The sequence below is a fragment of the Dermochelys coriacea genome, chromosome 18 (assembly GCF_009764565.3).
Source record: "Dermochelys coriacea isolate rDerCor1 chromosome 18, rDerCor1.pri.v4, whole genome shotgun sequence".
Lineage (NCBI taxonomy): Eukaryota > Metazoa > Chordata > Testudines > Dermochelyidae > Dermochelys > Dermochelys coriacea.
The window spans coordinates 9421396-9438367 of record NC_050085.1 but is presented as its reverse complement, the minus strand read 5'-3'; the positions used below and the strand labels follow the sequence as shown (position 1 = coordinate 9438367).

The 16972-nt window shown below is 48.9% G+C and overlaps 1 protein-coding gene across 7 annotated transcripts in view; it reads left to right on the top strand.

The window, feature by feature from the left end:
* The window catches only part of KAZN (kazrin, periplakin interacting protein), a 728345-nt gene that overhangs the window by 697366 nt on the left and 14007 nt on the right, over positions 1-16972 (top strand). For 6 of the 7 annotated variants that reach the window (XM_038376718.2, XM_043500175.1, XM_038376720.2 and 3 more), the window contains 5 exons: positions 1306-1511; positions 2323-2441; positions 5434-5665; positions 7433-7534; positions 7852-8018. In XM_038376718.2, the coding sequence (XP_038232646.1) occupies positions 1306-1511; positions 2323-2441; positions 5434-5665; positions 7433-7534; positions 7852-8018 (826 nt within the window). Of the gene's footprint in view, positions 1-1305; positions 1512-2322; positions 2442-5433; positions 5666-7432; positions 7535-7851; positions 8019-9206; positions 10276-16972 lie in introns of those variants that run through there. The other variant, XM_043500174.1, reaches the window with a different exon arrangement.

Below are 16972 nucleotides of genomic sequence, written 5' to 3'. Positions count from 1 at the left end.
CAAGCTATCCTCCTCCCTATGTATCCCATCAATCTGTTTTGCCTAAGATTATGGTCAGCTAGCAGAAAACCAATCAATGCACAGAGCATAAAACCCTCCCCTGCCATCCAGAGTATGCAAATTACTGCCTCGCCTTGGGTTTCAGAGGTCCTGAAAGCCTGTTTAGCCCAGCTTAGAGCCTTTCCTTGCTGGTAATCAGCCTGATGGATGGGCAGCTATTGCCCTACTGTGCGAGTGATCCCTTGGGGGTGATCGGTCTGTGCCTATTGGCGATATGTCTCTTTGCAATAAACAGCATTTGCATTTCCCTTCCAACCAGTCAGTTCTTTTCCTCTCCTTCCAGGAGCCCTGGTGTTGCCCTGCAAACAGAGAGAGGAAGAGGCTGTGTGGTAGCCTGGTCGAATAAGCAGACCTGGGTCCCATTCCAGCAGCATTTGGATTTGGCTGTGCCCCTGGCAGTGAGATGGGGAGCGACAAAGGATTTAGCGCAGCTCCTCCTGCCTCTGTTGGGATGGGGAAGCAAGATGAGCCTTCACCGCAAGCCACAAATAGAGCCGGGGGCCCTGCAGTTCTGGAGCACCCAACAGACTCAGGGGCTTGCCTGTTCTCCCCTTCCCACTATGGGACTAGAGTCAACTCTGCCAAATTCCCCCTTCTCTATTAGTGGCACTGGGGCTGGGGAGGGAGAAGGAGTCACCTGATGCCCTTGCTCTGGCAGCGCGGGCCATGCTTGCCTGGAGCCTTGTAAGGAAGGTCTGAGAGGGAAGTCTCCATCCGTCTCACCTAGCAGAACTGCTGCCGACCAACCATGGGGAAGTGTTCAGCCCCTCTCGTGACCTAAGGAGGAGCCGGCACGAGAGTCAGCGTCGGTGATGGGCAGTAGCTACTGGACACGCCCACTGATTCCGGCGACCAGCCGACTGACTGTGCTGAGTTGCCCCGTTTTCCTCTATCTGGCTCTTACCTCTTGCAGCCACAAGAGAGTCAACGCTTGTTTTCTATCAGGTCTTTATTTAGGAGACTGCTGTGCGGTAATTCCAATGAAAGAGGAGACGGAAAGGTAACGGTCAGTATGTCAGTACGTCAGTACGTCAGTACATTCCTGGGCAAGAAGATCTTCCGTAAAGGGGCCAGGGCTGAAATTGCACCCAGAGGGTGGGAAGATGATCTACCCTGATTAGACATTGGTTCAGGGCAGGGTCTCGGTGAGAGAGCTGGAGAGCTGCCTAGCTGAAGTGTTAGATCCCCATGAGCCCCTTGGGCAGGGAGCCCAGCAGCATTTCCACCGTTTGCTTTGTGTTCCAGATTCTGACAGCCTTTCCAGCCCCACTCACCTAAGCCTCAGCCTGTCTGAAGGGGAGGAACAGATGGACCGGCTGCAGCAGGTGGAGCTGGTCCGCACCACACCCATGTCCCACTGGAAGGCAGGCACTGTGCAGGCATGGCTGGAGGTGGTCATGGCTATGCCCATGTACGTCAAAGCCTGTGGGGAGAACGTCAAGAGCGGGAAGGTAGGAGAGCAAGCTACGTCTCTGCACTGGTGTGTCTACAATCTGCTGTCGGCGCCAAAGCACGTGATCCCAAACAACCTTTTGAGTGACGAGGGGCTTCCAAAGCCAGAGCTGTGGCCATTTGTCCCAGCCCTACCCCATCCACACTCGCAGCCAAGTTTTTTGGTGGGAAAAAGTGCTTAGTTAGGCCCAGGGTTCCCCAGTTAATGCAGGGGATTGTTAGGTCTCTCTGTACCCTCCGATTCACTAGCACAACCCGACCTGCTCTGTCATCCCCGCCCCCCCACACATGCAGGCTGGGCACTGCTGAGGTGAGAGCCTTCTCCACTGCAGCTTCTGCCATTTGCAACAGTTTTCTACCTCGTTGCAAAGCTCAGCTTCCCCCCCTTTGCCCTCACCCACTATTGTTAGTTAATCTCTGTTGATGTTATTTCACTGGTAGGCTTTTCTATGATGCACTCCCCTATAGGATGAATCACTTAATTCATCCTCACAGGACCACTGCGAGGGTGGGGGGGGGAAACATTATCCCCATTTCACAGATGGAGAAACCGAGGCACAAAGACTAAGTGCCATGTCTGAGATAACAGAGGAAATTTGTGGCAGAGCCAAGAACAGAACCCAAATTGCCTGGGCCCCAGTCTGACACCTTAACCACTTCCTCCCTTCTTCTCTATTGTTTTGTTAGTTACGCTGTAAAGCATTTTGGGGTATAGTTTATAAGAACCCACCCAGCATACTGCATTGCTGTTATGTAAGTGACCAAAGTCAATGGTTGAGTTTTGTTGTTGTTTTTTTTCTTGGAGAGCAGATGTTGCTAAGTTTGAGTGATGAAGATTTGGCGACAGGGCTTGGCATCTGTAGCTGCCTTCACCGCCGCAAACTCAGGCTGGCAATAGAGGATTACAGGGAGGCAGAAGCAGGCAAATGGTAAGTTCTGCCAGTGGGCATCAGAACCCCACTTTCTGCATTCATTGTGTGTATGCATGCTTGTGTGTGCATACACATGTCCACGTGTGTGTGCATTTGTGTATGTATACAAATGTCTGTATGTATGTGTACATGAGCATTAGGCATGCATATGCATGCAAACATGCATGTGCATACATGTGTATTGATGTGTGCATGTTTGTGTGTGTGTATTTACATATTCTCCTCAGACAGCAGCCAAATTATCTGGGGGGGGGGGGCGGCGGGAAAAAAAAAAGAGAGTGAGAGAATGAGAGAGAGGGGGAAAAAAACAATTTTCGGAACAATTCTTACTGCTGTGCTCAGTTTGAGAGAAAACTCACTTTAACAAAACTGACACTTCTGTTTTGCATAATTACTTCCTTCAGTCACGTCCCCCTCATTTTTGCTCTGCTAATTAATCAACTCTAGCGTATGGTGCTGCTCCTCACAGAGCTAGCCTGGGTGATTAAAAAAAGAAAGAAATCAAACTGTCTCCTGCATTTAAAGCCACAAAACCAACAACAACATAAACACCCCGGTGAGCTTTGGGAGTGAGCCTAGCTACCAATTCAGCAAAGAGGCTAGAGCAAGATTTTCCTAAAATCAAATGACCCCAGTGGAAGCAAAACCAATAGCTCTCAGTCTTGTACCTGGCAGAATTCAGTGTTATGGAGCTATCTCCTCTGTTTCCTCGTGTAGGATTTAAAACAAATGAAGCAGTCTAGAAGAATTCATTCCCAGGTTTTACATAAGGCCCACCAAACTAGGACAGGTTACATACTTGAGAGGTATAGGCAGGTTGGATGGATTGAGTGAAGCTGCTATTCTGTCTTCACCTTCATACTAGATCTTAAAGCGTTAAAACCAGGTTCTGCCTCGTCCGGGGCTTAGTCAGGACTATTATATCCTAGAACCTTTTAATGGTTGGTAGCTGCACTGTAGTATTCAGCTTCTCAGACTGGGGTCGAATTGCAAACAACATGCCCCTACAGTATTCCATTCCTAGCAGAGATTCATTATTTGCCAGGAGTGGAGAGAAGCACAGGGAAGGAGCCATACTCGGGGGCAGGACCCATCCCCTCTCTGCCAATGCAGAGGACCCCAGAGACGGCGAAACTGTTGCTGTTCTGCTGCTTGAGGGCAGATGAGATTTGGGAAGGCTGCAGCTGCACACGACCTTTGCACCTTGCACGGCCCAGAGCTGAGCCTCTGAGGAGTGGGCCCGGGGGAGCAGTGATGGGTCGGGGGATCCTCTACTACAGACCTCTGCTGGCTATTGTACCCCTGCAGATCACTGGGACTGGAGCCAAAGAAGAGACTAGCCTTACACATGCTGCTGCTCTGCTCCCTGGGGACAAGAACACCAGATCCTAGCTCAGCTCCCGGAGCTGGGTGCTGCTTTCCAGACTCTGTCTCGACATAACTGTCATACCAGCGCTTAGACACGGCTCGTGCTTAAATCCCTTGTGACTGGCAGCTCCAGGTCTGCATGTACCTGGCTTCATGGGAACAGATGACTCTCACAGAGGAAAGAAATGACAGGCATTAACCATTTGTGAATGGCTATTTCACCTGCTTTTTAAAGCATTTTTCATTGTTGCCCGCCAATGAGATTCGTTCTGGGAAAACTGTCTCCACAGAGTAAGAGAGGAAACAGCTAGTCAACAGAGTGTGCTGTAAATCACTCTTACGCTTCCTTACCAGTGCTAAGGGAGACAATTGGAAAGACTCTTCTGCTTTGAAGCCAGGCTTTCTGCTCAGTTTCTGCTTTATTATAATCTTCAGAGCTAGGAATAGGGATGGCAAGGCTAGATTAATGAAGGATTATTTAATCCTTTAATTAATTAATCTATTGAATGATGTAGAGCCAGCTGCCACAGCAGCTGGGCAACTCCCATCTAGTTGTAAGTGAACAAACACACGTCTGAGCCAGCAGATCACAGGTGTGTCTCTAAGGAAACACATGGGATTATAGACCTGTAAATACATAGGGCAAACATTGTGAGAATCAGGCTCAGAGTGGCTTGTTTCTTCCACCTGTAATGGGTGGTGTTTTGAATCATGTAATCAGTGAAGGCATCTAGTGATTAACGTGGACACACGTCTCCTGGTGCTGTGACTCGCCCCTGTTTGCATTCCCTCACAACAAATAAGGCAGACATGAGAAGTGTGCAGAAATGTATGCTCCTGGATTTGCCTGTCCCATTAGAAAAAACACACATCCTGGTGTGCCTCACCCACGGTCTTCCATGTTGCAATGCTGACCTCCTGTGGCTAGCTGATGAGCAGCACGGGTGTAGGCCTTCTCTTTCTGTGGAGGTGACTCCAGGGATTCCTTTAAAATTATTCAATCATTATCCAATATTTATCCAATTATTCAGGCAAACCTGAATAATTGCACCCATCTCAGATTGGCATTTGTTTCAAAGGGGGAAAGTCACAATAATCAACCCAGCACCAAACAGTCAGCACACTTCCTTCATTGTTTTTAAATTTAGGGAGCAAAAAACAACTTTCTGTGAAGACATTAAAGCATACATAGATTCCCAACTGTAAGTCAGGCCCTGATCCATCAGAAGACTTAAGCACATGCTTGGCTTTATGCAGTCAGTGTTCCCACTCCAGTCAATGGAATCTCTATAAAGACTTACAACAGAGCTGCCATGCTTTTTGCCTGCCCAGAGCTCATCCCTAACTCACATTTGCCACACTCCTACCCCTTCCGTGGCATGCCCCCTAAGCCAGGTGGAGGTAGGAACTTCTGGGGGGTTATACCAATGAGTAGTTCTCCTCCACAAAGAGAATTTTCCACTGGCATAAAGCTCAGTGGCACAAAGTGACTGGAGTGGACCAGAGAATCCGGCCCATTGCCTGCACAGCCCTTGTGCAAGGTATTTGCATGATTTTTAACACAGGGTAGCAGAAGTTTCATGACCTTCCTTACACCTCCTGTCTTCCTTACACTCCACAGCTTGTCTAAAGCCTCTGAACTGGATCACCACTGGGTAGCCAAGGCCTGGCTGAATGATATTGGGCTGTCTCAGTATTCCCAGGGTTTCCAAAATCACCTCGTGGATGGAAGGATGCTGAACTCGCTAATGAAACGAGACTTGGAGAAATATCTTAATGTGTCTAAAAAGTTCCACCAGGTCAGCATATTGCTAGGAATAGAGCTGCTTTTTCAAGTCAACTTCAGCAAAGAGGTGAGACAAGAAATGGTTAAAACAGGTGGTTTGGTTTGCCAAACAATTAGCCTTTCATAGAATCCTAGAATATCAGGGTTGGAAGAGACCTCAGGAGGTCATCTAGTCCAACCCTCTGCTCAAAGCAGGACCAACCCAAACTTTCTATCGCTCCAGGCCAGTGCAATTCCTCTGAGTGCTCGCAATTCCAAGTTCCTGTCTCGAATAGATCAATTACATTAGGGACAGGTTTCAGAGTAGCAGCTGTGTTAGTCTGTATTCGCAAAAAGAAAAGGAGGACTTGTGGCACCTTAGAGACTAACAAATTTATTTGAGCATAAGCTTTCGTGAACTACAGCTCACTTCATCGGATGCATTTCATTATGCATTTCATTGATCATTAGGGACAGCGCACCCTCGTCTCCCATTGGCCTTCTTTTATAGAAATAGCTGTACCACTCAGCAACTCCAGGGAGTGGAGATTTCAGAGATTGTCGACTTTGCCGGAGCAGCCCTCACCTCGGATTACCATACAGCCGGGTTTTCCTGGGTATTGCCTCTCTTTTGATCCTCCACCTTCTGTCTGAGTGGATTATGGGATGTTTGGGATTTTTGCAGAGCAGTCATTGTAGCTCAGAAAAAACCCCGATTGGTCCACATCCCAATTGGTCCATCCCTGCATCCGCAGCTGATTGGTCCATTCCACTGCAGCCACACCTGCCGAATTCCTCCGCTCCAGGCCCCGGATCCCAGTCCCGGGGGGGAGAGGGGGGTTCTGCAGGGAAGTGCTGACTGATGGTTGGCGCTGTGTCGTTGGCTTGCACCACCCACCCTGCCACCGAGAGTGGGAGCTACGCTGCCCTTCCCACCCCAAGAGTGAGGCTGCAGGTATCCACTCCCGCCCCCCCCAGATAGCTCTCCCAGTACACACACACCCCTCCCGCACCCCTCAGATACCCCCTCCAGTACCCACAACTGTACAGTCCCTCCGGCTCCCTCTAGCCTCTCCTTCTCCAGCTCCCCCACCCTCTGGCAGTGTCCTCTTTTTGGGAACCTGAAATATGTAACTCTGCCCTCTCCCAACAAAGCACCTTCAAAATGGAACCAGGAACAAAATAACCCCTTAGCTTGGGCAAGGAAGGAGAACAAAAGAGCTGCACTGAACTCTGTTGTTGGGAGATTTGGCAATTGCTCAGGTAATGTTAACCCATTTTGTTTCCCCAACATCAAGTGATTCTTCTTCTTAGACAGCTGAATGGACGGATAGGTAGATACGATTGTTTGTAGTGTTGTTGTAGTGGTGTGAGTCTCAGGATGTTAGAGACAAGGTGAGTGAGGTCATATCTCTTATTGGACCAACTTCTGTGGGTGAAAGAGACAGACTTTTGAGTTTACGTGGTCCTGAAGAAGAGTTTTGTGTAAGCTGGAAAGCTGGTCTCTTTCATCAACAGATGTCAATCTAATCCAATGCATTACCGCACCCACCTTGTCTCTCTAGATAGTTAGTTACATGGCAAATGGAAATCATAATTCAAGAAGTGATCCCTCATGTTTGATTAATTTCTTATTGGCCTGGGTCTCAAATAATTTACTGAGCTGCTAGTTCCCTTCCTCCCCTCTGGCCGGCCAAGACTCTAGGGAATGGGACTTCCGGATCTTAGGCTCTCCAAAGGCCGAAGAGGGCACAGCTCTGGTATTTGTGGAAGAAGTGAGACTTTAGGAGGGATCCGAATAAGGAGAGGGCAGGGCCTATTTTACTGTCGATAATGTCAGTGTCCTTGTGTGTAGGTTTTGCAAGAGCGGAGAGCTCGCTGTGAGATCCAGAACATCGATCCACTTGTCTGGACAAATCAACGGGTGCTCAAGTGGGTGCGGGACATTGACCTGAAGGTAGGACCTGCTTGTAAGGAAGTGGCTGGTGGGGTGTAAAAGTCCAGGGAGGGGAAGAGTCTGCCTGGGCAGGGCTCACTCTTCATCACTCAGATCTCAAGTGGGCATTGGAAGCACCAGGTATAGAACTAGCTAAGCACCAGGGACAGGGTAGTCGGGGCATGGTGGTCATACAGGAGAGAGGAACCTGTCTGCTCCCCCTAGCAGCTGCCACTGTGAATAGCACCCACTGACATCTTAGCATCTACCACCAAGGGCAACGGGCAGAGGTGTTCTTCCTTGACAGGGTAAATCCGTGCTCTGGTTGCCGCTTTTAGGAGTACGCGGATAACCTGACGAACAGCGGCGTGCATGGGGCTCTGCTAATCCTGGAGCCCACGTTCAACGCAGAAGCCATGGCCACAGCGCTGGGCATCCCAAGCAGCAAGCACATCCTGAGGCGGCACCTGGCAGAGGAGATGAACGCCATCGTCAACCCAGACAAGTGAGGCCCTTTGCAGCATTCATTCACTGGCTCTCGGGGTGGGGTGGAGGATTTCCTGCCCCTTCTCCTCCCATGGACTCACTGGGGATGGTGCAGTTCGGCTGGGGATGTGGGGGACAGGATGGTGGGAACACAGCCAGGGGGTCTGCAGCCCCCCATCTGCCATGGTTCTGTTCTCTGCAGATGCAGGGAGCTTTGGGGGAAGGGGGTGATGGGGGTAAGGCTAGCGGATCTGGCAAGCCACCGATCCACCATTCACTCCCTTCTCCCTGCATACAGAGGGAACAGCAACCGTGAGGGTTGCTCCAGCTTTCTGATGCAGAAGCAGCTGCAGAGCAGCCTGGGAGCGGACGCCTTGTTAACCCACCAGCATGTAATTCTGTTTGGGCCGGCTCCAAAGCCCATCAAATTAAAGTCAATGGGATGGACTTCCCTGGACTTCAAAGGGCTTTGGGTAAAGCCCATTGCATGCTAGACATCTGCAGCTTGATTGTTCTAGGCTTCAGAGTAGCAGCCATGTTAGTCTGTATCCGCAAAAAGAAAAGGAGGACTTGTGGCACCTTAGAGACTAACAGATTTATTTGAGCATAAGCTTTCGTGAGCTACAGCTCACTTCATCGGATGCAGACCTGTTCAAAGAGCAGGTAATTCTCCAGGCAGCAAAAGCCCAACAGCTACTGAAATAGAAATCTTCTAAAGAACTAGAACAACCATAAAGGCAACACACCTCCTTCACTCCCCAGGCAAGCACAAACCAGCCTGTGGTCCTTTCCCAGTAGGACAGATTCTCAAGACACCGTATATATGTGTATGCAGCCTCCACAGAGAGTCATTCTTGAATACTGTACTAGGGGGGCGGGATATGTCTGAGGAGGGCATAAAATGAAATTCCCCCCGTGTAAAAGGCCAGCACAAAACTCCAATGCTCAAGTCCCGTTTGCCACCATATATAGACCACCCAAGTCACAGCTAAAGTCTAGGGGTCTAAGTGGGATTTAGGTGGTGTACAGGTTCTGTGTGGGAGAGCTGCACAGAGATGATTTTCACCCCATGGGGAGTTAGGAGATAATTTTGCCAACTACATTCACCCCAATCTAAATCAATTGATCCGTTATTAGAGCTAAAAATAGCCCAAACACAGCAGGGGAGGAGATAACGAAGAATATTGATTTTTGCATGGACCAAAAGAGGGAGTCACCCACCCTTCGCCTGGTTCCTCTTCACAGCCAAATTCTGCTGAGCGCGGCCTGCCCAAGGGGCAGTCTGGGAAAGAAGAGATGGCTCCTGCGCCAAGGCCTGCCCAAGGATGTCTGAGGAAACCCTGGAATCCCTCCTCCTTGAAGGTCTCAAGTGCCTCAGGCAGGCTGATGGTTGATCTGGGGAAAGAGGCAACAGATATTCCATATTTCAGGGCAACTGCACTACATGGCCTTGAAAAGGAGGCCTGAATTCTGGCCCCACCCAGGTGAATTCTGAAAGCACAGTGAATGGATGGGGATTCCCAAGGATGAAGCAGGGACAGACAACCTAGCATTGCACAGAGGCATCAGTAGGATATGGGCACCTGTGCGGAGTGTGCCTCACTTATTGCTGGTACTCAACACAACATTTCTGTCAGCCGTTCCCATGATGCCCTTGGCAAGCCAGGGGCCACCAGGATTACCTGCTACCCCTCATGTTTGGGAGCACGGCAGTTATTTATTGTCTACAGTGTTCAGTGCCATCCCAGCTGAAATATCACCCTGGCGATAATTCTAACCATCTGCTTTTCTACCTTTGCACCCCAGAAGCAGGAGGAATTGTCCACAGTGGAATGTTGGAGCCAGGGACAGTGTGGACTTGCTAGGAGGAAATTACAGGGTGGGGCTTGGCAAATCAAAGAGGAAGAGGTTATCCTTTCGCTCCTAAGGATTCATCAGCATTCACAGCCCATTTTCATGTTTTCAGGAGCTGTGTGCTGGTCTTTGAATTAAGTTTATTGAACATTTTTCATAATATTGAAATTGTAATGAAACTGTCTGCACTATTTCCAAGCAATCTCGTTAATGCATCTTGGTGATATGTCTGTCATGTTTCAGTAACGTATTAAAATAGATAGGGAAGCAGTGTGTTCCGGTGGTGACAGCAGGAGAAATGGGAGTCAGGACTCCTGGGTTCTTCTACTGCTCTGCCACTAACTCACTCTGTGACCTTGGGTGAGTCATTTAACTTGGCTGTAAAGTGCCCATAATGATACTTACCTACCTCACAAAAGTGTGGTGATAATTACTGTTTGTAATGCATCCGATGAAGTCAGCTGTAGCTCACGAAAGCTTATGCTCTAATAAATTTGTTAGTCTCTAAGGTGCCACAAGTACTGCTTTTCTTTTTGCGAATACAGACTAACACGGCTGCTACTCTGAAACCTGTTTGTAACTTGCTTTGAGATATGCAGATGACAGTGCAAAATAGCATTACAGTATGTACATATTTATATATATTAAACAGCTAAATAAAGCAGCAGGACAGTTCATGTTTTTTAAGACACTTGGTTTGAGGAGGTCTCTGAGCAGGAGAATCCATCCATTGACTGTAGTGCTCTCAATTCATCCCTCTGCTGTGGGTGATCCTCAGCTGTCACTCAGCTGCGCACAGGCTGGGAACTCTTTACAGGTTGCCACGTGAGAATGTGGAATGATAAGAAGACACATCACAGGAGCTCTTTTCACTTTCTGTGCGGAGAGTCCTCTTCCCCAGTGGACATTGCAGTAGCTTCCATTAGAATCCTCCAGTTGGTCTCTGCTGGTTCTTACTGGTCTCTGTTGATTTCTACTGGCCGCTTATGTTTTCTCTTTTTGATCCCAAGGCTAGAAGGAATCATTGTGATCATCTAATCTGACCTCCTGTACAACACAGGCTAGAGAACTTCCCCAAAATAATTCCTTGAGCAGATCTTTTAGAAAAACATCCAGTTAGAGGCCAGTAGAACCACCAACCAGTACATTGCTCTGTTCCCACACCTAGTTGCCAACTGGAAGCAGAAGAAATCTTTTCACCCCACATCTCCTTAAAAAAACAACAACATTTTAGTGCTGAGGATCTCTCACCCAAGCAGTGAAACCCTTACACTGTGCCAGAGGGAGATAGCAGGAAATATTTCAAGAAGAAATTCGGGCCTCTGATCAGTGAACCATATGAACTTAAAAGCACTGGCTATAAGTGTCATAAAGCACAATATTAGTGCACCACTCCACAGCTATGAAGTCTTCAGTTAAAATCCTGATTGGTGCTTGAACATGAAAAATGCATGTGAATGGTCTTAACTTAGTCAGTCCTTTTGTGCTATCACAAAGCGGCCATGCAGTGTGTCATGACTGGAAACATCAGCTTGTGGTTCCACTTTCAGCTAAGTGAGTAACAGATTTTTCAACTTGTTGACAATTTCGAAAAGTCGGAAAAAATTTGTTTTGAGTTGGAGCAAAAATGAAAATATTCAAAATTTTCAGTGCATCAAAAAGTTTGAAAAATCATTTTAGGTTGAATGAAATGGTTTTTTTTGATAAAACTGAAACATTCATTTTGAATTCCACCATTTAAATTTTTTTTTTTATATTTTTAGTATTCATTTAAAGGAAATTTGGAACAAAAAGTCATTTTAAACCAAAATATCAGCATGTTTTATTCTGAAAATGTCAAAATCAAACATTTTGATTTTTTTTTTCCTGAAATGAACAAATTTAGCCAACTCGACATGAATTCACAAAACGTTTCAATATTGCCGAAGCTGCATTTTTTAACTGGAAAAAAAGTTTTTGTCTGAACAATTTCACCTGGCTCAAGTTCCACTCATCATCTTCCTTGTGCGCAATTTCATGCTCTTTTTACTTTTTTTGTTTAAAATAAGGCTGTTGATGAAGAAAGTGATTCTTCCCCAGCTACCCAGAGAATTCTTCTGTTTGTATTGGATGTTTGTCCTTAGTTGGTAGCCCATTAACCTCTTACGTGGACCAGCCACTGGCACTGGGGCTAAGAGTGACATGGTGGTGACATGGGTTGGCTCTTCTATGGTATAACCATAAGTCGCCATATTACCAATATATATAAAACATAGAGCTCTTTTCTGTCTGGGATCCTGCCAACCAACCCTCCCCTAAGGAGAGGAGAGCCTCACATCATTGGATCTCTCTGACAGGGACTAGATGGATCTCATCTAGGTAAAATGCTACCTTCCATAGCTTGTACTGAGGTGCATAGGTCTTATGCGGGCTGTCTGCACAGGAGCAAATTTCACCCAGAGTGAGGATGAATCTCTATCCCGGCTCCTAATCTATGGAACTGTTTGCTTTGCTCTGATATTTGAGCTGCAGTATGCCTACAGTGTCTAAGATCTGTATCCAAATAAGGCTTCCTCGGTGTTTTATCATAACTGTCAACATATTTTCCACTGTTTTCTCTCTCTCAGCATAAGCCCTCACTAGCCATCTTTTCCTAATTCTGCAAAGCTACATTCAACTTCTGTTCAACTTTCAATTTTCCTGTCGCTATGATACCACCCCAGTGCTTATCTTACAGCCCCATTATGTTAAAGTCCTGGATTTCGTTTTCCAAAGCTATTTTCCAATGCTTTCTTGATTGTCTGGCTTTGGCTTCGAGATCTCGCCACCCAGCACAAAAGAACCATTAGGAAAAGCTAAAAAAGTCCCTCGCCCAAATCCAATGTGTGGTGATGGCAGCTAGAGTATTTTCTTTCTTCTTTAGCCAAGTTACATTTCTGAAAGTCAGAAGTATATTCAGAGCAAGAAAAAGCATAAGACGGATCAGACCCTACTGTGGAAACACCCATGGAAGGCTCAAGAAGCTCCCTGGGGGGTGACAGATGGGGGCCCACTGATGGGGTGAAGGGGGCAGCTCCTGGACTCTGAAATGGAACCACCAATCTCTGCCACTCTGGTTCCGCTCTTCTAGCCAGCAGAGTGGCCTCAGGACTACACAGTAGCAACCAGGACAAATCCCAGCAGGAGCTCATGCTACTTCACGGAAATCCCATGGGGTCCGCAGGGCCTATCCCATGCTCCCAAATCCTATGCAGCGCTGTTGAAGGAGACTCCTGTGGGAAAGAGAGCCAATGCTGCTGGATCTTTAGTTAGCATTTCTAGTTTTGACAGCTAAATCCGATTGTAACAGATTATGATATCAACCCCCACTACTGCCTGTGGTGTTCGCTTTACATGCACAATGCAGCTGAGTTACAGTTGCCATGGTAGCCAGAACATTAGGTTTCCTGACTTTTCTGTGTTTGAAACGTCAGCCAAATGTTGCATGAATATACTTAGTTAGTTTCCTGGTTTTATATGAAACCAAAGTCCCTTAGTAAGTGTCCTAAGTGACCAATCTTCCTCAAAGTACAAAAGAACACAATGCAATTTGCCACCTAGCAGTTTGTTGGTGAACTCTTTGCAAGGTGTAGATATCCCATCAGTTCTGAGGGATCTTTCCTCAATCTTTGCTATCACCTGGCAAACCTCAGGTGAGCTTTCGCTCCATGCACTCGTCCGAAAGCCGAGGCACATCATTAAAAAATGATCCTTTGCTGAGGAAAGAGGCCGACAGGTTAGATTCATCGAATTAGTTTGCAAGAGGTTGTGCAAAGGTTCTAAAAATGTCTCTCCACAGCTGCTGAGACCAGGAGTGGATTTACCATGAAACAGACCATGTGGTGGCACGGGTCTCCCAATGACAGGGGCCCCCCAAAATGCAGGACAAATCTCTTCTGACAACCTGCACCTGAGCCCCGGCCGGCGGTGCAGCAGGGCTCCAGCAGGCAGGCTGACTGCATGCTGTGGCCAGTGGCCCCACGCCACTCCCGGAAGCGGCCGGCTGCTGGCACATCTCTGTATGCCCCTGGTGGGGCGTGGGGGAGGCGGCTCCGCACACTGCCCTTGCCCCGGGCAGCGCATGGAGACCCACTGTCCCACTCCCCCAAAGGGCGCGCAGTGATGTGCCAGCAGTGCTAAGGCAGCTCCCTGCCCACTCTGTGACCCTCCCTCCGCACCATGCTATGCCACTCCCGGAAGTGGCCGGCATGTCCCTGCGGCCCCTGGAGCGGGGGGAGGCATCTCCACACGCTGCCCCCGCCCTGAGTGCCAACTCCACAGCTCCCATTGGCTGGGAACTGTGGTCAATGGGAGCACCTGCGGGCACCTGGCCCGCCCTACCTAGGAGTTGCTGTCGGAGGGGTGTGTGTGCCGGTTGCTTTGGGAGCCACACTGCCCAAGGTAAGCACTGCCCCCTGGCCCCCTCCCACAAATCAACCCCCTTCCCCAGCCCAGAGCCCACACCCAAACTTTCTTCCAGAGCCTGTACCCTTCACCCCCTCCTACACCCCAACCCCCTGTCCCAGCCCAGAGCCCACACCCAAACTTCCTCCCAGAGCCTGCACCACCTCCCACACTCCAACCCCCGTCCCAATTAAGGTAGCTCACTTTATTTTCATTTACTTCCCATTACTTATAATATAGGAAGAGAATGAAGGGAAAAAAAGAATGAAAAACGGGAAGGAGATAAGAGAGAATGTTCTTTTTCTTGTCTGGGTCCCAAGGGGGGACCCCAAAAATGAAGCTGCACACAGGGCCCCGCTAACTCCAAATCTGCCACTGGCTGGGACCCAGCTGCACTTCAAATGGGCTCAAAGCAAGACAGGACCTATTAGCTGTGGAGAACTTTACTTTCAGACTGGCTTCCAAGGAGTATGTTCAACAATTCAAACAAAGATTAGGCAGCTCTCCATTTTCGTTTTAAAATCATGCAGACATGGGAGGAGAGCGCAGAAAAGGGAATTTCCTAGCACATAAATTGGTCATATATAAATGAAGAGATGGGCAGACAAAAGTTTGAAGTATTAAGTATCTGGATGCACAGCTGGTGGTCTTGCTCACGTGCTCAGGGTCTAACTGCTTACCAGATTTGGGGTCATGAAGGAATTTTTCCCAGGTGAGCTTGACAGGGACCATGGGGTATATTTTCTTTCCTCCACACTCTGGGACATGGGACTGCTGAGATCATCTGGGCATAGCTCACCTAACCAATCCCCTGCCATTGCAAGGCCTCAGACACTGGCAACATCTCGGTCTCCCCTGTTTTCTGTCTGGCTTCTGAGGACTGAAACGCTTTAATCTAACTAATGTATTTGGTCTTAGTATAGGGGTATCTGGGTGAAATGTAATAGTCTACGATATACAGGGGATCAGGCTGGATGATCTAATGGTACCTTCTGGCCTTAAACTCTCTAAAGCTCTGAAATAATGTCCTGTGGACCACTGGGTTGGAATTACAATCCCACTGTGAAATTCTCCATTGTCAGAGAGCCAGTATAAATCTCTTGTGTAACACATTAGTCAGTGTCTATTATATGCACTCTCTGTGCCTAATTCACACATATTTTGGCTTTTTAGCTCAAACTGTAGAGACTTATGCTTTCAGCTGTAGGCTTCTGTGCTTCAGTACCTGTCGTTGGCGGAAGACGGTGACTATCACGCAAGTATCAGATAAAGCTCTATTTTGAGGGATTAAGTGCGATTTATGTGGTGCATAAACCTTGTGCACAGGGAATGTGTTTCACGCCTATTGATTTGTAGATGGAAAAAACTGAGTGACTGCCGCTGCCAGTGGATGAAATGCTGATAAGTGGCCAGCTGGCGAGCTCTGAGGCCCTGCTGAAAGTTCTGATCATTGTGGAGGCATCATAAAGGGCGGGTCTCTCCCATCGGTCCTTGCACAGCATTCACACTGACACGCGATGATTGTAGATTGAGGCTAAAATACAGCCAGCTGTTGTGATTATAGCTGGACTGTGTAGATCCAATCTAATCTATTGAAGCATTTGTACCATGCTCACGGCTGTTGTGCTTTGGGGAGCTCTGAGTCAACTGTCGTCCTTCATCGTTTCTAGTAGGGACAAAATCTGCCTCTCTGGGAGATCTGCTGTATTGAAAGGGAGTGGGGGGGGGGGTGGGGGGGGTGTCAGTCCCAACAAGGGATAAGATGGTAATAAAACCCATGTTCACTGTTACAATATTCAATAGCAAAATGTGGTCTGGGGGTTTGTGTAGGGTGATCAATGTCCCATTTTTAAAGGGACAGTCCAATATTTAAGCCCTCCTGCAGATGTCCTGACTTTTTCTTAAAAACGGGCAAATTGTCCTGAATTTTCTGTCTCCTGCCCCCTCCCCATCAGTACTGGCAGGTCCTGCTGCTGGCTGGATACCTGCTCGCCAACCACCCGCCCACCAGCGGTGAGTGGCGGGGTCCGGTGACCGATGATGGGGGTGGGGGTGCAAGCCTGGTGGTGGGACAAAGCTGCAGCGCGGGGGGGCCAGTCACTCCCCCTGCTGGTCTGTCAGCTCTCGACCAGCAGGGCCCCACACCCCCGTCCCGTTTCCAGCCAGCGTTGGCTGCGAGCTGCGGCGGCTGGTGAGTGCGGGTAGGTGCCAGGCGGCGGCTGGTTACGTGTCTCCTCTGCTGCCTACCCATTGGCCCTTTACATGTTCCCCCTCTCGCTGCGCTCTCCCTGCTTTGCCCCTTCACTCCCCCCCGCCCCACTGCTCCTCCATATCCCCCCCCCGGCAGGGCGTGTCCTGCTCCCAGCGCTGTGCAGAGAACCAGCCCCTGGTCAGAGCGCTCAGCTCACCAACAGCCTAGCCGGCAGGCTCCTTCCTTTCCCCACTGCCTCCGGCTGGGCAGGCGCCCTGGGAAAGCCCAAGACCCTCCAGCCTGGGGCACTGGCCAGGAGGAGCCGAGCCCTGCATATGCTAAAGCCCCACACAGCGCTGGCAAGGGGAAGCCTCTCTGCCTCCCAGCTAAGCTCTGGAGTGGCAGGACAGGGAGAAGCAATTTCCAGCCTGTCTGCACCCCGATCCTGCAGGCTCCACAGCAGCCCCCCGGGCAGGGGCTTAGGACCCTCTTCACCCGCTCCATCC